This window comes from Gorilla gorilla, chromosome 5 (genome assembly GCF_029281585.2).
Source record: "Gorilla gorilla gorilla isolate KB3781 chromosome 5, NHGRI_mGorGor1-v2.1_pri, whole genome shotgun sequence".
Classification (NCBI taxonomy): domain Eukaryota; kingdom Metazoa; phylum Chordata; class Mammalia; order Primates; family Hominidae; genus Gorilla; species Gorilla gorilla.
In genome coordinates this window covers 28,660,614-28,686,305 of record NC_073229.2, presented here as the reverse complement: position 1 = coordinate 28,686,305, position 25,692 = coordinate 28,660,614, and the positions used below count along the sequence as shown (strand labels likewise).

General features: G+C 41.4%; 1 protein-coding gene across 5 annotated transcripts in view; it reads left to right on the top strand.

Moving 5' to 3' along the window:
* Positions 1-25,692, top strand: part of ELOVL2 (ELOVL fatty acid elongase 2) — a 111,672-nt gene that overhangs the window by 26,672 nt on the left and 59,308 nt on the right. For 2 of the 5 annotated variants that reach the window (XM_063707327.1, XM_055391300.2), the window contains exons 2-6: positions 5,288-5,443; positions 6,535-6,598; positions 12,199-12,386; positions 17,594-17,671; positions 22,572-22,743. In XM_063707327.1, the coding sequence (XP_063563397.1) occupies positions 5,351-5,443; positions 6,535-6,598; positions 12,199-12,386; positions 17,594-17,671; positions 22,572-22,743 (595 nt within the window). In that variant the 5' untranslated portion in view covers positions 5,288-5,350. The remainder of the gene's footprint in view (positions 1-5,287; positions 5,444-6,534; positions 6,599-12,198; positions 12,387-17,593; positions 17,672-22,571; positions 22,744-25,692) is intronic. The other 3 variants (XM_063707328.1, XM_031012491.3, XM_055391301.2) reach the window with 2 other exon arrangements.

The window sequence follows — 25,692 nt, the reverse complement described above, 5'->3', positions numbered from 1 at the left end:
GAATGAGTATTTGATTAATTCATTCAATAAATATTAAGTGCCCATTATGTGCCAGGCATTGTTCTTGGAACTGGGGCTAACTGGAGCTTAGATTTTAGTGGAGGACCCAGCCAATACACAAATTAACAGGCCAGTGGAAGTCTGGGTAATACGTGCTGTAAAGAAAAAATAGAGCAGGTCAGGCGATGGTGAATGACTGCACCACAGGCCAGGATGCCACAAGCAGATGCTTCCCTCTTCTTTGGTAACTAGGCCCTTGAGATGATGGGGAGATATGTAAGGAGTTACCATTTGGCCAGACTCTGAATAAAACACAGAGCCATGTGCGGGAAGTGGAGCATAACCAAACTGCAGCAATAGTTCTGTTCTTAAAGTCCTTTTATCACCTTAATTGAACGGGACTGTCCTGTGGCCTCAGGGCTACCTAGGATGCAAATAAAATCACCCACTATTGGCTTTGTGGTATCCTGAGATACCACAGCACAAGAAAGGGGCTTGAGATCCGCAGAGATCATTCTCCGCTATCCAAGCTCTGAAACCCTTCAGTCTGAAGGTTGAAAAACACTGATTCATTGTAGTTCAAGTCTCACCTGACAGCACCACTCTTGAGTCTGCAGTCTCAATTTCCACATCTGTAAATTGGGAAAGATAGCCAACTTGCAAGGTTATTGTGACAACCATAGAGAGTATGTATCAGGTGCCTGACACGTACTAAGTGTTTAATAAACAGTAGCCAGTATTACTCCCCATGAGGGTTAGCTTATTAACATCTCATTTCTAAGATGTTAGAAATGATCCTCAGATTCCTTAGAACCTAAGGTAGACAGTTTCAGCCTTATGATATTACTAAGATACATAATAGCAATTTAGAGTTCCCATACATAAAAGATTGTTCTACCCATTGCCTACCCTCACCCTCCAACTTAGCTCATTACTCCCTCCAGAGAATAGTAGTCGGGAGGTAGGGATGAGAGTGGATAGGCCCCGAAAAGTCAGTTTAGGGGTGTCAGTGTAAAATGTGCACAGATACATATTGTGTGAAGTCAGCTGCATGACAGCCAAATAATTTTATGCATTTTTATGTATCCACTCTTATCCATCCTGTAAACCTAGTTTCATTCACAAAGGTGAACACATTTAGTTTCTTCAAATACATGAGAGACTGGCTGGGAATAATCCCCCCAGGAGTTACCAAAAGAGGTTTCAACATTTGAAGGCCACCCTGAGCCATGGGAACAATGGAGAGGACTCACTGTGTGACTCTAGTCTGTCTCCGTTGCCCCTGAGAGGAGATAACACCTTCTCTTCTCTCAGTTCTGTACAGCTCAGCCTTGACCTTGAGGTTCCTGGGAAGTTGTTAGAATTGTGTTAGGTTAGTACGAAATCTATTCATTCCTAAGCTGATCAGATCCCATTTCCTGACTTCTTGTCATTGAATACTTCACATTTAGTTTACTCTGAAATGTACGTTGAAAGAAAAGGCAAAGTCTTTTTGGATGCTGTGTTTCAAACAGTGTGTTTTGTGATCTTAATGGTTTTTGCTAATTTTAAAAAGCAGTGAGTTGGTGGTAGAAAATAGCTGTTCTCATCGAATGTGTCTTTAAAATGTTCTATAAAACTATCAACAAAACAGGGCAAACATCAAGATCTTGAATCACTGGATTTTTATACAACACAATGCCCATGGTAGACAAATACCAAAAACCAGAAAATGCCTAAAACGTAAATTTTAAAAAGGAAGGTAAAGAAGAAGGAATGAGTAAAAAAGGAAGGGAGAAGGGGAAGAAGGAAGAAGGAAATAGAGGGGAAAAGGAAATTAAAGGAAGAGAAGAAAGAAAGGAAAGAATAAAATGGAATCAAGAGTCCTATCCTTTAGAGACCAGAGAAAGCGCAGGCAGAATTTTATGGTGGGGTTCATTTCTGCCTTGCGTCCTGCCTCAGCTTCTGTAGAATGGCCCTTAATCATGGTGGCAGTGATTCTGATTGCAAGGCAGCCTTTGCTGAAGAAAATCTGGCCATCAGGGTTTTGAGGATAAAGCAGTGATCACAGACTTAAACCTTTAAGAGCCAACTGGGAAATGCCCTCCCGTTTGAGATGCCCTGGTTTGTGCTGACCTCCAACTGATAGAGTTAGGGATGGGTGGAAGTCCCAGTCAGCATCAGGCTGGCAAAAAGTGCCCAAGAAGTGTGTCCCTCTTGGCTCTCCTGTTTCCCACCTACCCACAGAAGGCAGGCATGTATGGTGAGCCAGTCTACCAGCACTAGGAGCTGCACATTCCATGCCAAGAAGACCCTCTCAGATTTCTATAAGAAGTCAGTCCTGTGAGACTGCCTTACATGGATCCCTACTACCTCCAAGTGGTGTATTTATTGCCAATAGAAGGGACAGGTCCAGGGCATCCCTGGATATTAGGCCACACTGATTCCTGGTGGTAGCGATGGACGGGGCATTAGAGGTGGTGCTGGTGCTGCTGGCTGTAACAGTGGTGTGATGAGGTAGGGGAGGCCAGCTTGCTCTGGGGTGCTCAGAATATGGCTCTTCAATTACATAGATCCATTTTTGGTTGTCTTGAGTCTTTTCTGCACATTTTACTTTCCATATGGAGTCATTTCCCTTTGGCATGAAGAGCATCTTTAGCATACTATGTAGTGCAGTTCTGCTGGTTACAGATTCTCTCACTTGGGCATATATGAATATGTCCTTATTTAGCCCTCATTTTTGAAGGCTATTCTGGTCTCTTCTTCTGCAGTCCCCAGCCAACCACTGATCTCCTCTCTGTCACTATAAGTTATATTTTCTAGAATTTCATATAAATGGAAACATACAGTATGTAATTTTTGTGTAGCTTTTTTCATGCAGAATAATTTTGAGATACATCCATGTTGTGTGTACATCAATTGTTCATTCCTTTATATTGCTGAGTAGTATTTACTATATGGCTATACACAATTTGTCACCTGTTGGTGGACATTTGGGAGTTTCTGCTTTTTAGCAATTACAAATAAAATTGCTATGAATATTTGCGTTCAAGTCTTTGCATGGGAATATGCTTTCTTTTCTCTTGGATGGATACCTGGGGGTGGAAAACTGGATCATATGGTAGGTGTATGTTTATGTTTTTACCAAACTACTGAACTGTTTTGCAAAGTGGTTGTAGCATTTTACATTCCTACCAACTGTGGTAAGTAATCAGGGGTCCAGAGTTAAATAAGGCTCTCCTTGCTACCAGTCTTTCCATTCTTCTCATATTTGCTGTACACAGCCACAAATTGAATTCCAAGTCACTGAACACAGACTTTCTTGTAAGGGCAAGGAGTTGTTCTGGAAGTGGATCCAGGGTTATTTCGCAGAGAATTCTGTGGCCTGGGGAACTTGAAATGTCATCTGGGGAGGCGAAGTTGTGGCCATAGGGAGGCATGATCCCTTGGCTCAAAGGATTTTTTTTTTTTTTTTTTTTTTTTTTGCTTTGTGGAGGGATGTGGCCAAAGGATGACCAGAAGGGGGCCTTGAAAGTGTGGAGCTCAGGCCAGTGCCTCTCGCTCAGGTCTAAGGGCTATACTGTTCCCTTCTCATCCACCCAATTCCAACCATCTTGAAAAACCCATCCTGCATCCGCACACCTGTATCTTCTGTCGTGTGGCAGTTCTGTGTGTCCTCCTCCTCTCGGTTGTTTGCTGTTTGACTTTCTATGTCTCACTTTCCCAATTTGTGCATAAACTTTTCAGTCAACTACTCTGCCTCCTTTTCCTTCATATGTATGACAAAGTGTTATGTACACGAATGCTGTTCAAAAATGTGTCAATGAAATGCATGGAGTTTGCTGCTTTTTCTCTGCTTCTAAGTTGGTGTTAATCTTCAGACATTGTCCAGCACACTTGACATTTACATACAGAATCTAGTGTGCAGCTAGGACTTCCTGGTCCAAGCTCTGCCCAGTTAGCCTTCCTAATCTCACCCCAGTTCACTAACACTGCAAACCTCTCTGTGCTTATGCTATGTTTTACTATTCCAGTGTAAACCTCAGTTTGTTCCCCTGACATCACCTCATCTCATCATTGCCTTTTTAGACTACTTCCTTACTAACTATATTAAGTAACCCAGAAATAAAGAGAGAATTTTTATCAGGTTTCTGATTTTCCCAGCATTGGCTGTGGTTCTGCCTGTCAGATAGGTCACTAGAGACCCTGGCCATAAAAACATTTCCCAAGGGAGTCATGCCTCAATGTGTTTTATCTATGTTAATCTTTCTTTCTGATGTGTTCTTTCTTTCCTTCTCCATCTGGAAAATGTCTCCAGTCTTTCAAAATTCAGCCACAGCATTATCTCTTCCAAGAAGGCTTTACTTTTTAAGAGATCTAAATTAAAGTATGTTTCTCTATCCTTTATAGCACATCTCTTATAATATTTAAGACACTGGTACTGCAATTTTTTTATTTATTTGTGTATTACTCTCTCTCCACTAAAAACTCTGTGACGATAAGGACCACATCTCATTTGACTTTATTTTTCAGCATTTAACAGTGCTAGTATATAAAATCCTCAAATAATTGGTTAATGAATCAATAAATTAATGAATAAAGGAATGGAATGCCTCTTTTTATTCATCGCTTTCCTTTTCTGTTCTCCACATCTTCCCTTGTTTTACTTTTGTTTCTGCCCTTCTTCCACTGTGACTAAATTTTTGCAATATAGAAATAATATGGGCTTTGTGACCTTTAGCGTTTTCTTAGCTCTACAAATGTTGGAAAATGGATTTTGAACCTTAGCAAACAAGCTGAAACAGTTTAAACATTTGTTTGTGGGTGCAGCAATGGAAGAAAGACTTCATTGGCATTTGTTATGGTGGTGAGTACATTTGTGAGGTTAAGATTCTTTGCTCAAGACTGAGAGGCCTCTGGTCAGCCGCCCCCATTCTAAAGCAACACAGATCATATTCTGTCACGCTGAGATCTCAGGTAACTGACCTTTCTCACATCGGGGGCCTCCTGAGATGCCCTACATGGAAACAAAGATGAACATACTGTTTAAAAATTTTCAGGCTTGGTTTAGCCCAGATATTTTTTATAAAGATATTATGAAATAATGAAGATAAAGTTCCTTATATGCTGGCCAGCAATAGTAGGTGCCAGTCAATGTTAGTCATCATCTTCATCCTCTTTCCCAAGCTTTCTAAAGTTCCCGAAGACATACGTTTCCTTGAAATTTCTCTCAGGATCAGAGTCACAAATAAGGAATAGGTCCAAGTGATATGTGCCAGGCAGCAAACATGCCGCTCCTCTTTTTCAGATGCCAGCAAATTAATCATCTGTTTTGGCACTTACAACTTTTTTTGAGAGTGAGCTGAATCTAATGCGTGCTCCATATCAACTTCCCGAGGCTGTCATGCTCAGCTCACACACAGTCAGGGACCAACCCGCTGGCCCCACTTTCCTGGAAATACTGGTAATGTTCTGACTTCTCCTCTGGTTGCTTGAGGAGGTGCTGTAGACCTCTGTGGCGGGGATGGGAAATACCTGAACGGGTATTTTGAGCAGCGTGAGAGCAGACCAAGCTGGCAGTATTCCGGCTCCCACCTGAATCCAGTGAAAGTGACAATAATTAATCGGGTGTACCCAAGTGGCACTATTTACAGTAATATAAAGTAGATGTTAATGTGTAAGAAATAGTTTGAAAACAAACAGAACATAAATAGAAAAAATAGCTGTAATGCTCCTTACTTGAAAAACAGTCCTACTTAAAGTTTTAGATTCAGTTTTACGAAGTACAGTTCAGCCTGAATTTTCATTTAAAAACTGGATTTATGAATATATTTTGTGGAAACAGACGTTCTCTATTGCCTACCCACAACTGTTATTGTAACAAGGGAAGTTGCTTATGGAACAGCTTTGCCTATAAGCATTTTAGAGGTAAATGGAATTTAGGTCAATAACCCTTCAATGTTTTTTTTTTCTTTTTTTTTTTTCTTTTTTTTTTTTTGAGACAGAGTCTCACTCTGTCGCCCAGGCTGGTGTGAGGTGGCGTGATCTCGGCTCACTGCAATCTCTGCCTCTCGGGTTCACGCCATTCTTCTGCCTCAGCCTCCTGAGTAGCTGGGACTACAGGCGCCTGCCACCATGCCCGGCTAATTTTTTTTTGTATTTTTAGTAGAGATGGGGTTTCACCATGTTAGCCAGGATGGTCTCGATCTCCTGACCTCGTGATCCGCCCGCCTCAGCCTCCCAAAGTGCTGCGATTACAGGTGTGAGACATCGCGCCTGGCCAACCCTTCAATGTTTAAATGCACCAAGTCTGTTCTCTAGGACTCCTCTTGCCTAAGGAAATAAGAGGAATTGTTTCCTTCCAAATCTTTATAGGCTTGTGAAAGGTGAGGATGCATTTACTGTCCTCTTTCCTTAAGTCTTTGCAGTCAAAAGTCCTTGAAGCTGGGACCCTTTGAGAGTCTGTCAGTTACACGTTGTTGGTAGTGGCTTGTTTTGACAGTTTCAAAAAAAGAAGAAAAAACCACTTAAATCATTTTTTCTTTCTCTTTTTAGGAGCATCTAAAGGCCTTTGATGATGAAATCAATGCTTTTTTGGACAATATGTTTGGACCGCGAGGTCAGTGAATTACTTGAGAACTTAATGTGGAAGGAACACAGGAAGAACACCATTTAGTTATAGAAAGGGATTATGTTATTTCTGGGGTCTTGGAAATAGTAAGGTACTTAATATTTAGAAACTTAACTTCCTCAACTTTGATATCCTTCCAGAATGTCCAGAAGATCCCATTTCTCCTCCTGCTTAACCTCTCCTGGGATTAAAGAAGTTCTGGGAGCAGGAAGCAGAGATAGAATGAAATGCAGTGCTTTCCTCCAGTGTCTGTCTGGCTACAAAGCCGGGTTGTAACTTTCCTTCTAAACGATGCTGCTTTCTTGTTTCCTCTCCACTGCCCATTCATCTTCCACCTTTCTTACATGCTAGTTATATGTGACATTTCTGCCCTTAGATGCCTTGATAAATTCCCTTTAAAGATGTGTGCGCTGGCTGGGCGTGGGGGCTCATGCCTGTAATCCCAGCACTTTGGGAGGCTGAGGTGGACAGATCATGAGGTCAGGAGTTCAAGACCAGCCTGACCAACATGGTGAAACCCCGTCTCTACTAAAATTACAAAAATTAGCCAGGCGTAGTGGCTTGTGCTTGTAATCCTAGCTACTCAGGAGGCTGAGGCAGGAGAATCACTCGAACCCGGGAGGCAGAGTTTGCAGTGAGCCAAGATCACGCCACTACACTCCAGCCTGGGCAACAGAGTGAGACTCTGTCTCAAAAAAAAAAAAAAAAAAAAAAAGATGTGTGCGCTTTCTCTGCCCGGGGCCCGTAGGTAGGATGAGCTTAGACATCTCTCCATCTTTCCTTCATCACCAGTCGCTTACTGTACTGCAGTGGCCTCCTAACAGGTCTCCCCTCTTCCACTCTTGCCCCCTTCCAGTCATTTATTCAGTGTCAGCTGGAATGATATTCTAAAGACCTAAGTCATATTGCATGGTACTGTAGCTTAAAACTCATCAATGTCATCCCACTGCTGTCAGGTAAAAACCAAACTTCTTATCATGGACTGTGCACCCTTGGGCTGTCTAACCCCAGCAACCTCTCCAACTCAGTCAGTATCCGTCGTCCTCACTGGCTTTCATACAGCTGCTCAAGCCATCTTTTAATTCTGCAAATATGTAAAATTCTTTTACATGCTATTCCTTGAGCCTGGAATTCCTTCCTAGGATCTCCTACCTCTCCCTCCAGATGAGTCAGTTCCTGTCACACTTGAGGTGTCAGCTTAAACGTTGCTTTTTCAGTTGGGCTTTGCCTCTCTAAGGTACAGTAGTCCCCCCTTAGCAGCAGTTTCACTTTCTGCAGTTCCAGTTACCCGTGGTCAACCATGGTCCAAAAATAGGGGAGCACAATACAGTAAGATATTTTCAGATAGAGAGATGACCACATTCACATAACTTTTATTATAGTATATTGTTATAATCTCTTACTATGCCTAATTTATAAATTTTCCATAGGTATATATGTACAGGAAAAAGCATGGTACCTACAGGGTTTGGGAGTATCTGCAGGCTCAGGCATCCAGAGGGGTCTGCTGTGGTCCCTCATCGTTCTGTTTCAACCCTTGTTTACTTCCTTCAGATACTTCATTGTTACCAACAGCGATTTCTCCCAGGAGGGCAGGAACCCTGGCTGTTTTACTCACCATTTATCTCCAGGGTTTATTACAGTTCTGGGAACATATTCAGCACTGTATATTTTCCAAATAAATGAAAGAATTCTAGACAGAAAGTTTCATTTTACTTGAGCCTTACTGGCTCACAGAACTGTGGAAAGTCCTTAGTTCTCTACAAGTTATTTCCTCAGCCCTATTGGAGGAGTGAGAGAGCAAGGAATGAGGAGGTTTTCCTGTTTCTCAAGATCTTTAAACAATCACTTGAGTATTTAGGCCATTCGCCATTTTCTCCATGGGCTCTATTAACTGTTCTAAATGCATGACTATATAGTTTTAATATAATGATACTGATTCTATACAGCTTTGAAAAAATCCTTTCACATAGGTTTTTTTGCTTTTTCCATTTAACCTCCTGATGACTCTGTGGGGTAGGCAGGGCAGAATATCTTTATCTTCTAACCTACTTTTACTATGTTCTCTCCCTAACAGTTATAGTGGGTAGAAAGGAGAACAGCTCAGTGTAGAGGGCATGACCCTCTCCCTTAGGCATGCAGGACCCGGGACCCCTCTCTTAGGCATGCAGGACCCGGGACCCCTCCCTTAGGCATGTAGGACCCAGGCCCCCTCCTGTAGGCATGCAGGACCCGGGACCCCTCCCTTAGGCATGCAGGACCCGGGACCCCTCCCTTAGGCATGTAGGACCCAGGCCCCCTCCCGTAGGCATGCAGGACCCGGGACCCCTCCCTTAGGCATACAGGACCCGGGCCCCCTCCCTTAGGCATGCAGGACCCGGGACCCCTCCCTTAGGCATGTAGGACCCAGGCCCCCTCCCGTAGGCACGCAGGACCCGGGACCCCTCCCTTAGGCATGCAGGACCCGGGACCCCTCCCTTAGGCATACAGGACCCAGAGCCCCCTCCCTTAGGCATGCAGGACCCAGGACCCCCTCCCTTAGGCATGCAGGACCCGGAGCCCCCTCCCTTAGTTAGGCATGCAGGACCCGGAGCCCCCTCCCTTAGGCATGCAGGACCCGGAGCCCCCTCTCTTAGTTAGGCATGCAGGCCCCGGGGGCACTCTCGCTTAGGCATGCAAGATCCAGGAGGAACTATGATTTGTTGGTGACAGTGGTTTTCTGTTTGACACTTCGACTATAGTTAAACAACAACTTGTCTGCGCCAAGTTCACTGAGCTTTGCTGCCAGTAAGATTGGCGTGATCTGGAATTATGTGGATGTGGGATCAATTGAGGAAAGGATTACAGTTGTTTACTCTGCATTGGTCATTTTATGGAATTTTCCTTTGTAGCAAGGAGATTGTAAAATTGACAGTTGACAGTGGAATCAGATGAGCTCCACACTGACAAGGTGTTTAGCATGTAAGCCATCAGGAATCCTTTTTTCTTCCTAGAAGTCTCACACCCTGATGCTGACTGGCACATCACCGAATAAACCTCTCGGTGTCTCCTAGCCTCTTCTGATTTTGCCCACACCATGTTAGTACCATCAAGGGGTATTGTTCTGCGCAAATACTGACTCAGAGGAAGAGCTAACACTTCTCAAGTCCCAAAGATAAGAAAGTTTATTACAAGCATTTGTTCCTATCTTTTGGCTAAAACAACTATGATTATCCTTAACAACTGTAGCAAACATTTACAGCACTGTGACAAAACAAAAACATCAGGTGCTATATTAGTTTGCAGTATGTGCTTGACTCAATGTGCCAATGGATATGCATTTAATGAATGTTTCCTCTTAACTCAGCACTACGTGGGTATGAGTCAGACAGAGTAGAGATATAAGACCTAGTGGCTGTCTCCTGGAGCATATACTATAGTTGGGGAGGTAAAGCCAGCACATCTGAAACTACTGGAAATCAATTAAATACTAAACCATGTGTGTTTGTTTCCTAGGCTGCCATAAAAAGTGCCACAAACTGGGTGGCTTAAATAGCAGAAATGTATTCTTTCACAATTCTGGAGGCCAACAGTCCGAAATCAAGGTGTCAGCAGAGCCTTGTTCCCTCTGAGGTTCTAGGGAAGATTCTGTACCATGACTCTCCGTAGCTTCTGGTAGTTGGTGGCAATCTCTGGTGTTCCTTAGCTTGTAGATGCATCACTCCAATCTCTGCCTCCCTCTTCACATGGCCATCTTCTCTTTTGTCCTTTGTATCCTCTCCTTCTTATAAGGACACTAGTCATTGGCTTAGGGCCCACCCTAATCCAATATAACCTCATCTTAGCTAGATTATATCTGCAAAGACTCTATTTTCAAATAATGTCACATTCACAGATACCAGGAGTTAGGACTTGAAGGCATCTTTGTGGGGGACACAATTCAGTCCAACACCATAACAAGAAGTAGCGTAGCAGTTTAGTGCAAGTCATTTCACTTTTCTAGGCCTCTACAGCTCAATTTTTCTTAAGGGTAAACTGGGATGATATTATCACCTATATAATGGGATTGCTTTGAGAATCAAATAAGTTAATACATGTAAAAGGCTTCAGAATAGTGCCTGGCACAGAATAAGTGCTCAGTAAATGTTATAGTAACAGTATCATAGCCATAATAATATGTGAATTAGAAAATGATAATAATTGTCTTGCTATGCATATGAGGAGCTATAAATACGAAAACACAGTAGGAAATGTCTCCCTTCAGAAGTCAGGACCTTTATCTGGGCATTAAAAGATGAGTAGGGTTCAGATATGGAGATGGACATTAGGAAGTGACGCACAGCACAGACTTATGACAGGTGATTGCAAGCCTGCTGTATGAAAGGTGGTATCTGTTAGTCACATGAATGCTGAGAAGAGCTTTCTAACCTTTTTATCTCTATCACCAATGGGAGATATTTATAAAATAAGTGATGGGACAGTCAGAACTTCAGAAGGCACTTGCCTTGTAGAAATGGTACTCTCTGTAGGGCGGGTGGTTTAACAAGAGGCTGGGGTATACAGGGTAGGACGTACCAGAAAGAGGGACTTAGAAAACAAAAAATTCAAGAAAAGGCCATTGCCTGTTGGTGAAACCAGCTCACTACAACTCCATTTGTGGAGGTTAAAAGCAGCATGCAATTTTTATAATTCTGGGCCAAATCATTTTCTTTATTTAAACAAACAAAAAGAGCAGAATAGAGAACACAAATCATTTAGTGTCTACAATGATTTTCAGGTGTTACTAATTATATTGTAGCTCTATCATGTGGGTTTCATTTAGGCTTTTAAATATTCACTCTGCAGTGTAAGGGGCCCTGATGTATTCAGCTGCTTGCCTCCCTGCTGTGTAAACGTCCAGTCCCATGGCCAGATCTGGGTCCTCAGTTCTGAATCACAGCTCCCAGGCTTTGCCTCTGCTGTCTGCAGCCTCCAGGCTTGCTGCACTGTCATCCTATTGCTTTCTCTGAACCAGCTGAACTCTAAACCCCTTCCATTACTGATACTAGGCAAATTTGGAGCTGTGTGGGCTTTAGGAATTAGGATACAGTATCGATATGCCTTCTTTGCTCTGACTGCTCTGATCTTCTCCATGGGAGGACAGCTGCAAGGTGTATGACATGGGGCTGGGAGGCAGATGTGACTGGTTCAAATCCTGACTGTACTGCCGACTATGATGTAGCCTTTTGAAAGTTACTAAAGCTTTCTGAGCTGTTTTTTTTTCCATCCCTAAAATTGCATAATAGTACTTACTTCATATTAATTTAGAGTAAATAAATGCAGTAACTGTTCCAAAATAGGCATTCAAGAACTGTCACTTCACACCTTTACTTCTTGTCCCTTTCATTCAGTGTTCAGCCTAAGCCCTGTTTGCTCCATGAAACCTTTACCGATTCAGCCCCCACAGGCTTCCTCTTCCCCTGAACTCTAACCCCAGGCCACCCTACCTAATGTTGTATGGAGTTGTTCCCTGTTGTGCTGGTGTGTACAAATGCAATGTATGTGACAATACTGATGACTGAACAGGAGCATCATTCCTCAGGATCCTCACTGTATGTGTTTCTTTTCAGATTCTCGAGTCAGAGGGTGGTTCATGTTGGACTCTTACCTTCCTACCTTTTTTCTTACTGTCATGTATCTGCTCTCAATATGGCTGGGTAACAAGTATATGAAGAACAGACCTGCTCTTTCTCTCAGGGGTATCCTCACCTTGTATAATCTTGGAATCACACTTCTCTCTGCGTACATGCTGGCAGAGGTAAGTGTTTATGTAGCCAAAGCTGAAATCCAGTAACTAGCAGTTTTTATTAACAGAAACAACCACATCTAGCCTGGCAGAACTATGCAAGGTTACTTTAAGACCTAAAAACTTATTCCAGCATTTGATATTATTCTTTCTGAAAATCCTGGAAGTCCTTGTTTATAACTTGAATCTTTCTTATCCCAATTTAGACCTATTTTTTTTTTTTTTTTTGAGATGGAGTCTTGCTCTGTCATCTAGCCTGGAGGGCAATGGCACAATCTCAGCTCACTGCAGCCTCCGCCTCCCAGGTTCAAGCGATTCTCGTGCCTCAGCCTCCTGAATAGCTGGGATTACAGGTACTCCCCACCATGCCCGGCTACTTTTTGTAATTTTAGTACAGACAGGGTTTCACTGTGTTGCCCAGGCTGGTCTTGAACTCCTGATCTCAGCTGATCCTCCTGTCTTGGACTCCCAAAGTGCTGGGAGTACAGGTGTGAGCCACCACGCCTGGCCTAGACCTATTTCTTTAGTCTCTAGTCTAATTATAATTTAGATTCACAATGTAGATCAAATGGGCCTTTCAAGATCATGTTACAATTTTCTCCTTTTACAGATTAGGATACTGAGGCTTAGAAAAGTTTCATAATTTGCCTGAGAATAGACAGTGATTAACCGAGTATTTTTAAAATTAACTGAAACATCATATGCAGTTAGTTTTACTGAAATGCCAATATATATATTCCCTTAAAGAATACTCTGTATGTCTTTGGAACACTGACGTTTTAGCTCAGCTCTAGTGGCCCTTTGTTACATCCTGTGCTCCAAATTCCTCTGTGAAGCACCAAAAGAAGGTCATTTTACAGGAGAAGGAAGAAGGATGATTGCCCCGTCTGTACAACCAAGGTTATTTTAATGTAATAGAAGGGGAAATCTAAAAGTGTTAAATAACTTGCTGTAGCAAAAAAAAAAAAAAAAAGAGGGACAAAGAGAACAAAAACAAAAATTTTTAGCGATTTTATAGCTTGTATAAAATCACTCATACAAGCTATAAGCGGTGGATAATGGCACAAATATAGCTGCCTTTCTGGTGATCTTGAATTCTAAAAGAAAACAAATCCTTGCCTTAAAATGAAGGTTCTCTTGAGAGTTTATTCTATGCATTATTCTAATATGTACCATTCTTAATAACTATTAATATTACCATAAATGACTGGAATGAAGCTCTCATAATGGAATTTTAGGCATCAGTCAGTATAGGAGATGGAATTTTGGGGTCAAAAAAGCCATGCTGACAACTTTTTTTTTTTTGAGGCGGAGTCTTGCTGTGTCGCCCAGGCTGGAGTGCAATGGCGAAATCTCAGCTAACTGCAACCTCCACCTCTGGGTTCAAGCAATTGTCCTGCCTCAGCCTCACAAGTAGCTGGGATTACAGGCACCCACCACCAATCCTGGCTAATTTTTTTTTTTTTTTAGTAGAGATGGGGATTCACCATGTTGGTTAGACTGGTCTCGAACTCCTGACCTCAGGTGATCCACCCGCCTCGGCCTCCCAGAGTGCTGGGATTACAGGCGTGAGCCACCACCCCCAGCCGACAACTCTTAAAATTATATCACATAGGTGCTCACGAATCTACTTGACACTGAAAGGACCATTTTTATTTTAGGTTGTCTACTAGCTGAATTTTAGCTCCCTAGATGAGTTAGCAAGATAGTAATTTATGGGATTCGTTTCTCTATATAGCAGAAGGAAAGATACTCTTGGATTGTTTTCCATAAGTGACAGCTGCACACTATTTACAATAGCAAAGACTTGGAACCAACCCAAACGCCCATCAATGATAGACTGGATAAAGAAAATGTGGCACATATACACCATGGAATACTATGCAGCCATAAAAAAGAATGAGATCATGTCCTTTGCAGGGACATAGATGAAACTGGAAGCCATCATTCTCAGCAAACTAACACAGGAACAGAAAACCAAACACTGCATGTTCTCACTCATAAGTGGGAGTTGAACAATGAGAACACATGGACACAGGGAGGGGAACATCACACACCCGGGCCTGTTGGGGGGTGGGGAGCAAGGGTAGGGAGAGCACTGGGACAAATACCTAATGCATGTGGGGCTTAAAACCTAGATGAGGGGTTGATAGGTGCAGCAAACCACCATGGCATATGTATAGCTATGCAACAAACCTGCACATTCTGCACATGTATCCCAGAATTTAAAGTAAAATAAAAAATAAAAAAGAAGTGACAGCAGCAGCAGAAGGGCCAGCCTGCATGTCCAACCACACCAGCAGTTCTAGTACCTGTTTGGGTGGAGCTTTGGTGTAATGGAGTCAGAAGATACAAGTTTGTTTTGGCTCTGTCACTTTCTGTGTAATTTTAGAGCAGTTACTTAGACTTTCCAAACCTTAGGCAACTTATCTATAAGGCAGAGATACAATATTTCTCCTACATAACTCTTGAGTGACTTGTAAGGATTAATGACTTCTGTTCAATCAGCATGTAGTGAGCTTTTCCTAGGCACTGAATAGGAAGCCCTGAAGGTATAAGATGGATAAGACACAGCTTCTACACTTGAAGAGCCTATGGACTAGTACAGGGTAGGAGTTGGTAAATGTGAAAATGCTTTGTGAATTGTAAAGTGCTAGTTGAACAGTAGTCACCATCAACAGGAGCAAGAACAACCGTTTAGTTGTTGAACAACGAGGTAAATGTCTTCCTTCTAGGAAGAACGTATCTGCACTGAGCCCATTGCCTACCACTGATTTTATCTACTGCTTACCCACTCTTTCTCTTACACTTTGTATAGGTGTAAAATCACTTAGTTCAGTTCAAAATCACTACCATTGATTGCCACCCAGTCTCCTCTCTTTGATTGTGACCTCTTTCAGAGCAGGCAAAAGGTCTTCTTTGACACTCTGGGGGTATGTTTAATAGATACTAGTCAGGTGACAGACTGATTTAACCTTGCTAACTTGTTAGGGGTCAGCAGATGTTTGCTTAAGCCAGAAAGTCACCGCAATAATTATTAACAGTCTTTCAACAAATATGTATTGAGTTCCCACACTGTCAGATTCGACTGTAGATTCTAGAACACAACCTTTGCCCTGTGAGAAAGAGTGGGAGGCTGGTGATGGGGCAGCCTCTGAAAAGGTGACATTGGAGTTGAGACTGAATGACACAGTGGACAGAGGATCAGTGGTTCAAGATGAGGTGGAAAGATGGCAGATGACATTGGGCCCTTGGAAGGAATTTGGCTTGCACTCTAAGTGTAATGGAAAGCTATTGGAGGATTTTAATGACGGGAGTGCTATTATCTCCCTTTTAAAATAGATCACTCTAGCTCCCACATAGAAGATGGACCATGAGGGTGAGTTGGCAAGAATGTTAGCAAAAGTCCAGTTAGGAGATCATTGCAGTACTACAGGCAACAGATGCTAACATCTTGGATTAAGGTGGTGAAGATGGGAAGAAGCTGGTGGATTCTAAGTATATTTTGAAGTGATTTAGTCCACACCTCCTTACACCTAACCCTATTTGACAGCCTTGCTTCCTTTTCTTCAACACATAGGTTGGATGACTCCTACACCAGTAAGGGGATTAAGAATGGTCCAGGGAGAGACAGAGCCTCTCTAGCTTGGCTGCCTATTCATAATTGTCAGGTAGTTCTGCACAGATGCCACAGGAATGGGGACAGCCCGGATAAATCTGACTAAAGCAGGAAACATGGGGAAACAGAATATGCCCTGTCCTCTCCACAGTCAGGAGTTACTCTATAACTGTATTAATGTGCGGAGTAGAGTTTAGAGCCCCTTACTACAGAACTACAACCTGACCATAGAGGTTTTTAATTAATCCTTGTACACAAAGTTAAACAGCTTTCTTAGTTGGAAAAATGCACGAACACACCAAAATTTATATGTAGTTTAAGGTCTTTCTGGGTCCTCTCTAGCCAGTCGCTGATTCCCAGTTGAGAACTAAGAGCATAAATCCCCTGGGAGATACTGGGAAATGACCTGATTTGTAGTAGATCCCATTCAGGAAAACCCAAGGTTTTCTTCTTTCACTGGACTTATTTATATTGATCATCTTTAATTAGCATGATGTTAACAGAAAGGGTTTTTGTTAGAAGGAAAGAGAGGTATATCAGGACAGTGAAGAAGTCTCACAAAGGTTCTAAAACATTCTAAATGTTATTTAGTAATCTCTCTCTCTCTAACAATTAACATCCAAACCCTCTCAGCTGTGTATATGTATTTTAATGGATATTGTATATGAATTTTATACGTCTCTAAGGCAGCAGAAAATATTAAATCGTAGGCCTTTCGCCTGTAATACCTGATCCAAATCAATACCAAATGCCTTATATTCTAGAATTTTAACTTTTTACAGGGAGAAAACTTCTTTCATAGCATTTTCAACAAAGAATAAAAAAGCTCATTTTCTCATGAGGTGGAAAGTACACCAAACAATGAATTAGGAAGTCTGAATTCTAATCATCCTTCTACCACTTTCTAGTCATGTAATCTTGAGAAAATCATACACTCATCAAATGTTTACTGAACACTTACCTTGTAGCAGGTACTAAGCAAGGAACTGTAAATACAAAGATGAGCAAAAACAGATGCATAAATTTTTTGGAGCTTGTTGGTTTTTGAGAGTAATGGGGAAGACAGACATTAATCAACCACCAAATTGTTTGATTACCAAGTAGCATAAATACAGTGAAGAAAATGGTTTAAGAACCTTACTGAACCCTGTTTTTAGTATCTGTAAAATGGCAATATATGTATTTTTAAAAACTATTGAGATGATTAAATATATTTAAACCAATACAAAATATTAAACTTTTACTGTAGTTTTCTCACAGTTGTTTTCAACTAATTCTACATTACACTTGTAGAAACATGACTAGGTAATTCCTTACATAAAATTTTGTGACTCAAATGATAGTTAAAATCTGTTATTTTGGCCAATGTAGTTAGAGGTAACATATATTAATTAAGGAAATAGCCATTGATTTCAGTTCAACAGCAGGAAATAAGTCCCCTGATAATAGGTGTTTGAGGATAGGATTGAGACAAACTCAAATTCTGGGAAATTCCTACTCAAACTTTGAACAGATGCCAGAGACATGAATGGGAAATTCAGTCTATATCCAAATTCTTGTGCTGATGTTTGTTTTTCTTTCTTTCTTGGTTCTTTGGCAGCTCATTCTCTCCACTTGGGAAGGAGGCTACAACTTACAGTGTCAAGATCTTACCAGCGCAGGGGAAGCTGACATCCGGGTGAGCCACTAGAAGCAAATCAACCAACTATAACCAGTTCTCATTGACAAGGAGAGGAGGTTTTCTCCTTCCAGATAGAGGGCCGAGGCTAGAATTAGATAAGAAAGGGGTTCCTGTTCTAATAGAAATGCTTGGTAACAAAGATGATTTCCAACTATCCCTCTATAGGGGACCAACTGAATAAACCACAGCACATCCACATAGCAGATGCCTCTACCAAGTGGAGTGAGGAAGAGCTCTATACCGCTACAGAATTGTCTCTGGGATATAGTTACATGAACAAAAGCAACTTGCAGACCGTGTTTATAGGATAGCACCCTTTGTGCAATAAATGATATGAATGTGTATGTGTATTTGCTATATTTTTAAAAAGAAACGAGAGGATAAACTAAAAGCTAATAAAAAGTGTTTCTGCTGGGCATGGTGGCTCACGCCTGTAATCCCAGCACTTTGGGAGGCTGAGGTGGGTGGATCACGAGGTCAGGAGTTCGAGACCAGCCTGGCCAACATAGTGAAACCCCGTCTCTACTAAAAATACAAAAATTAGCCAGGCATGGTGGTGGGCACCTGTAGTCCCAGCTACTCAGGAGACTGAGCCAGGAGAATCGCTTGAACCCGGGAGGCGGAGGTTGTGGTGAGCCGAGATTGTGTCACTGCACTCCAGCCTGGGCAACACAGCAAGACTCCATCTAAAAAAAAAAAAAAAAAAGCATTTCCTTTGAGGGGAGGGAACAGGGCAGAGGGGATACAGGGGAAGCCAGAATTCTCTGAATGTACTTTCTGCTTATTTGATTTTGGAACCACTGAGTGCTTTACATTATTATAAAACAAAATTAAATTTAAAAAGAAAGCAAGGCAGCCGCCCCCTAAAAGTTGGAAACAAACTTAAATAAATCAATATACCTATATATTAAGTTGGTGACATAATCACCCAAGGAACTATTTCAGGTGACTTTAAAACAGTTTTTTGACTGAACGCCCCTAGTGAGATATATCTTAACAGTATTCAGTAATTTTTTTATTGTTAATAACATCGGTATTGCATTTTTGACACTGTGATAGTACACTATGGGATAAATTAAGTGTATAATAATGTTAATATCTGTAGGCACTTCGATTTGAAACATGGAAAAAAAGAGATACCAATAAAAAAGTTAAACTAAAACTCATTAATGATAGATTCAAATTGGAAATATCAGAATTAACTTTATTCATTTTAAAAATTTTTAATTTTCAGCTCTGTCTACAGAAAAGGCCTAGTCTATGACAACCCAGTACAACGAGCAGTGATTACCCAGATTGTGCTCTCTAAATAGAATTTTCTCCAGAAAAGATTAGGTTTCTTAGATAATGGGCCTCTTCCTGGTTTGGGGCGGGAAATGTTTATAAGATGAACCCAGGATATCTATGAGAAAGCGAAGCAGCTATCCAGGACTACGAGGATCATCACAAAAAGAGGAGTTGCCTGGAAGGGACCCCACTGCCTAAAAATGGAGCAGGTTGAACATCAAAAAGAATACTGACTGGAATTAACTGAAACATTAAATATGTAAAAAACTGTGAGTTTAAAATGATACTCATTTTAAAAGCTCTTATTGTTACCTTTTGAAGGTTGTTAGAGCACCAATTCATTTTAGGAAAAAAAAATTAGAGGGAAAGAATTAAACATTTATCTTGCCTTTCATATGTGAATTTCCAAATAGATGAAAAGGGAAAGTTCTTCTCTAGAGAAAAGAAAAATGCTTAGGTAACAATTAGAAAAATCACCATTTTGCAACTCCTAGTGAAATAATGGATCGTATTAGTCTGTTTTGCATTGCTATAAAGGAATACCTGAGGCTGGGTAATTTATAGAGTTTCATTTTGGCTCATGGTACTGCAGGCTGTACAGAAAGCATGGTGCTGGTATCTACTTCTGATGAGGCCCTCAAGAAGCCTATAATCATGGTGGAAGGTGAAGGGGGAGCAGGCATGTCACATGGCAAGAGAGGGAGCAAGGCACAAGGAGGTCCCAGACTCTTTCAAACAATTAGATCTTACAGTAACTCACCACAGGAGGGGCACCAAGCCATTCATGAGGGATCTGCCACCGTGACCCAAACAAACACCTCCCACCAAGGCCCCACCTCCGACATTGGGAATGACATTTCAACATGAGATTTGGAGGGGACAAACATCTAAACTATACCATGGATCTAACAGCAATCACCTGTGGATGGTAAAACTATTCGGTGAAAATTGAATAGAAACTTCATAATGACTGGACTCAATACCTGAACTCACTGTTCAGTCTGAATATCAGTGGAACAGCCAGAAATTACGTACCTCCTGATGTGAGGCAGTAGGAAGTAGACAGAACCCTCTGAAGTATTTGTACCAAAAACATTACACCTGAGTCTAATCAAGCCTGTAAATCTAATTGCCAGTAACAAAACGCATGTGTAGAGAAACAAGTTAAATGATACTACGAAACAATCATACAAACCTGTAATATTAGAAATTCTTTATAAAGGATCTAGTTTTTCTAAGAAATAAAAGACATGAAAGAATGGGAGGAGCAAAGAGAGAGAACTGTTATTGGTTAGAAGAGACTTAAAAACCATTTCAAACCAGTGGAAGATGGACCTTGTTTGGATCGTGATTTAAACTAATTATAAAAAGACATTTTTGAGACCGAGAAATTTGAACATGGACTGGGCCATTAGAAGATACTAAAGAATTGTTAATGTTGATAGACAACATAATGACTTCCTGGTTATGTTAAAAAGTCTCCCTATCAGAAGGATTTATAAATAAAGTGATACCTGAGATTTGCTTATAATATTCTATACTTCCCACTCCCCTGCCCCCCAAAATGGTGGGAAGTGGAATTGATAAAAACTAGATTGGAATCATATTGAAAATTCTGAATTTCGGCATTGGATGCTGAGTGTTCATTTGACTTATTCTCCCTGCATTAGTGAATGTTTGAAATTTTCTATAACTAAACATGACATATTATTAAGACACGGTAAAAACCATTTAACTAAAATCTTTTAATATCAAGATGGACCTTTTTTTTGAGACAGAGTTTCACTCTTGTTGCCCAGGCTGGAGTGCAGTGGTGCCATCTCGGCTCACTGCAACCTCTGCCTCCTGGGTTCAAGCGATTCTCTTTTCCTCAGCCTCCCGAATAGCTAGGATTACAGGCACCCGCCACCACACCTGGCTAATTTTTGTATTTTTAATAGAGACGGGGTTTCACCATGTTAACCAGGCTGGTCTTGAACTCCTGACCTCAGGTGATCCACCTGCCTCGGCCTCCCTACCTCAGGTGATGCACCTGCCTCAGCCTCCCAAAGTGCTGGGATTACAAGCGTGAGCCTCCACGCCCAGTCAAGATGCATTTTTTTTTTCTTTTTTGAGGCAGAGTCTCACTCTGTCCCCCAGGCCGGAGTGCAGTGGCGTGATCTCGGCTCACTGCAAGCTCCGCCTCCTGGGTTCACACCATTCTCCTGCCTCAGCCTCCTGAGTAGCTGGGACTACAGGTGCCCACCACCACACCCAACTAATTTTTTTGTATTTTTAGTGGAGACGAGGTTTCACCTTGTTAGCCAGGATGGTCTTTATCTCCTGACCTCGTGATCCACCCACCTCGGCCTCCCAAAGTGGGACATTTTAAAAACGTCTTCAAAACTGCAATACAAATAAAGTAAGATATAGTGATTTCTCTGCACCCATTTTATTTCTAATGCATTACCACAAACCAGTGCATTTTGGGATACCATACAGTTCTCTCAAGGTTGTTTTATATTTATTTGTAGTTTAATATTTCTAAAGGTTAATTATCTCATCAGACATTAAGATGGTTGCGGCCGCACCTTATGATGGTCTTCTTGGGAAGTAGACAGTAGAGCATGATATTTTAATTTCAAGATTCCTATTATGTAATGTCTTTAAAAATATCTTATGTTTAATGTTAGTGGTAAAAACACAGTGCCTTTAACTAAAGAAATGTCTCCCTATAGATGAGACTGACTTGAGGGCCTTAGGAGGGAAAGGATGTGTTAGCATGACCTCCCACCATTAGCAAGGATGAATAACATCTTGATTTTTAATCTAGTCATCTGAGGAAAAGACACAAAAGATGTAGCCATAGACTGCCCTTGGACAGTCTAAGAGACAAAAAACATATATACTTTAGAAGAGCAGAGGAAAGTTATAATTTAATGTAACAAATAATAATGACCTCCTGTTGAGTTCTAGGCCCTGAGCAAATGTGAGTGACAGTTTCTGCCTTTGAGTGATTTGCAATCTATTGATAGATTCGTAACACTAGCTACAGTCTATTATGGCTATTGATTATGGAGCCACAGTTAAAGTAATTTGAATACAAATGAAGCAGCAGTTCAGCCTGAGAAAGGAAAGGGCTGGGTGAAGTTCCAGAGAAAAGGTGGCATTTAAGAGGAATATTAAAGAATATGCCAGACCTGAAGTAGGAAAGGAGTGCTGGGAGCAGAGAGAAGAGTTTTCATTGCTGGAGGAGGAGTAAGCAGGCCACTGTTCCAGCACACAGGACACCGTGGTGGGGAGCTTGCAGGAGGCTGGTGGGAACAGCAGCCACCCAAGCCCATGGGAGATCCTGGGTTCAAGCCAGGAGTCATGAACTTGGTTCTGCAGATGCAGAGGAGGAATGTGATCACACATGTGTTCTGAAAAAATAACTCATCTCTCACTAGAGGTGGGGAGATTGCTTGAAATAAGGAGAAACTGGAGACAAGGACACCAGGTGAGCTGCCTTTTCAGCAGTGAGAAAGAAACAGCAGGAAAGCACAGGCAGCAGGCAGAAGGCCGAGCAGTGGGGCAGCACCAGGAACACTGCCATTTCTCACCCTTTTCTCCCCTTTACAAATTTCTATAGGTAGCCAAGGTGCTTTGGTGGTACTACTTCTCCAAATCAGTAGAGTTCCTGGACACGATTTTCTTCGTTTTGCGGAAAAAAACGAGTCAGATTACTTTTCTTCATGTATATCATCATGCTTCTATGTTTAACATCTGGTGGTGTGTCTTGAACTGGATACCTTGTGGACAAAGTAAGTTATTTTGTTAATTTTTCCATTTTGAGGAATGGCTCTTAGAGACCACTGGTGCTGTCCTGTATTAAGCATCGCATGCAGATCAGGAGAGCATGAAGGGAGGCCTAGAGCGCTGGCCTCGCTGCAGCAGGATGCCCATGTCTGCCAGGGGCCATGTATTCTAGTGTCTGGTCTTTGATACAGGCAAAATCTGGGCCGAACCTTAAATTTAAAACTGTTTTCTTTTCCACACATCATATGTCGCATGGTCAGAGGCACATACCCCAGTGGGAGCTGCTTCACTCCAATCCCGGGAGCTGTTTTGACTCCTGTGGAAATACATCACCTTCCGCAGTCACCACTTCCCCATGAAACAGATCGAGGCATTTCAGCTTTTAGGGTTTCTTGTTTTCACATTCTGAAAAATTAAGGTTACATCTCGGAATGACCTACCAGATTTTCCATTTTTTAAAAACAGAGTTACAATAAGAAATACATTTTATATCACAACCCAGTGCACTCATTCATATTTGTTCCTTTTCTTTTTTTTTTTTTGAGATGGAATTTCACTCTTGCTGCCCAGGCTGGAGTGCAGTGGCACGATCTCAGCTCACTGCAACCTCCACCTCCTGGGTTCAAGTGATTTTCCTGCCTCAACCTCCTGAGTAGCTGGGATTACAGGCGCCCACCACCACGCCCAGCTGATTTTTTGTATTTTTAGTAGAGACAGGGTTTCACTATGTTGGCCAGGCTGGTCTCGAACTTCTGATCTCAGGCAATCCACCTGCCTCAGCCTCCTAAAGTGGTGGGATTACAGGCGTGGGCCACTGCACCTGGCCCTTCTTCTTTTTTAAGAAAGACAGGGTCTCATTCTTCTGCCCAGGCTGGAATGCAGTGGTGTAGTCATAGCTCACCGCAGCCTTAACCTCCTGGGCTCAAGCCATCTTCCTAGTTAACTGACTACACGCATATACCACCATGCCCAGCTATTTTTTTTTTTTTTTTTTTGGTAGGTCTGGGCATAGTGGCTCACGCCTGTAATCCTAGCACTTTAGGAGGCCAAGGCAGGCGAATCGCTTGAGCTCAGGAGTTAAAGACCAGCCTGGGCAACATGGCAAAATCCCATCTCTACCAAAAAAAAAAAAAAATTAGCTGGGCGTGGTGACATGCACTTGTAATAGCGCAAGCTCCTCGGGAGGCTGAGGTGGGAGGATGGCTTGAGCCCGGGAGGCAGAGGTTGTAGTGAGCTGAGATCAGGCCACTGCACTCCAGCCTGGGAGACACAGCCAGATTCTGTCTCAAAAAACAAAACAAAACAAAACAAAAAAGTGTAGACATGAGATTAATTATATTCAACCAAAGCAATATACTCTTACATGATTTCTAGGCCCCATGACCCAGTGTCTAGAGACATTAATTCCAACCAGTTGTTTGCTTTTAAATGAGTGATTTCATTTTGGGAAACAGGTTTCAAATGAAAATATATACATGGGTAAAATTACTCTGTGCTAGTGTTGTCTTATTAATGTTTATGGTCCCACTTGTATATGAAAATGTGGTTACGTTAATTGGATAATGTATATATAAGAAGTTAAATAAAGTATGTAAAGTATAACTTCAGCCACATTTTAGAACACTGTTTAACATTTTTGCAAAACCTCCTTGTAGGAAAAGAGAGCTCTCTACATGAAGATGACTTGCTTTATATTTCAGATTTTATTTTAAAAGCCGTGTCTGTTAAACAAGAAAAAACACAAAAGAACCCAATTCCTGGTTCATAATTCTGTATTCTTACTCACTTTTTCAAGTTACCTATTTTGTTGCATAAACTAATTGTTAACTATTCATGGAACGGCAAACAAATGCCTGTTTAATAAAGAATTTTGACCAAGCCTATAAATGCCATTTACATTATTTTCAGTATTGTTGGTTATATTTAAATTTTCTTCATAATAAAGCACACTTTTATTTTTTAAAAAAGTGTAGACACAGGGTCTCTCTGTGTTGCCCAGACTGGTCTTGAACTCCTGGGCTCAAGCAATCCTCCCCCCTCAGCCTCCTAAAGTGCTAGGATTACAGGTGTGAGCTACTATGCCTGGCCCTCATTCATATTTCTCTGTTTTGTATGATATTTTATGAAACAGTATTTACCCTGGCTCTATATGATGTACTGTATATATTTCTTAATCCTGTTTTACAAAGAGTTGATGACAATTCTCACTGCACTGACTTCCCCATTCACTAATGGGCCAGTTATGACCTACAGTTTGAGATGCACTGAGCTATAGGGAACAGTACTCTCTATTTGATACTGTCTTGTTCTCAAGAATTTAGAAATACTATATGAAAAATCAGAACATGTAAAACTTCAGTCAAAATAACTTTGTTCCAGGATTTAGGATCTTGTAGAGATGATATTAGGGAAAAAAGAGCCCAGGGATATTTGGAGTATCAGTGACTTGTGAAGGTACAAATGAACACTAGAGTGAGGGAGGAAATTGCTGTGAGTGCAGGGGGAAGAAAGAAAGAATTGATCTCTGTCCTTCTAGACGGGTAGACATCCATTTCTTGAGTTTAGTTATTAAGGAAGGACAACTATAATCAATATTAGAGGAGAATTACCAAGGTTAAGTATTTTTATGATTGTCAAGTTTCATTACAAATCACTAAGCATCTAAAACCCAAATCATCACTGTGTACATAGTCCTGTAAATACTGTGACAATTTCTGCTTAAGAATATTAGAAAAATGATACTTTGTTTGACCTACCAGAGCAGACTTTCAATTTTTTGAAATGCCTTAATCTGTATCACAGTGAAATGGTGACTGTGGAAGGTGCTGTATTTCCACAGGAGTCAAACATAAGCAACAACTACTCATGGTTCATTAATTGATGGAAATGAAAAGTCATGTAGGTAAAGAAATACCACTAATACTATGCTGCTTGGTAGTCTGAAACTCTGTTTG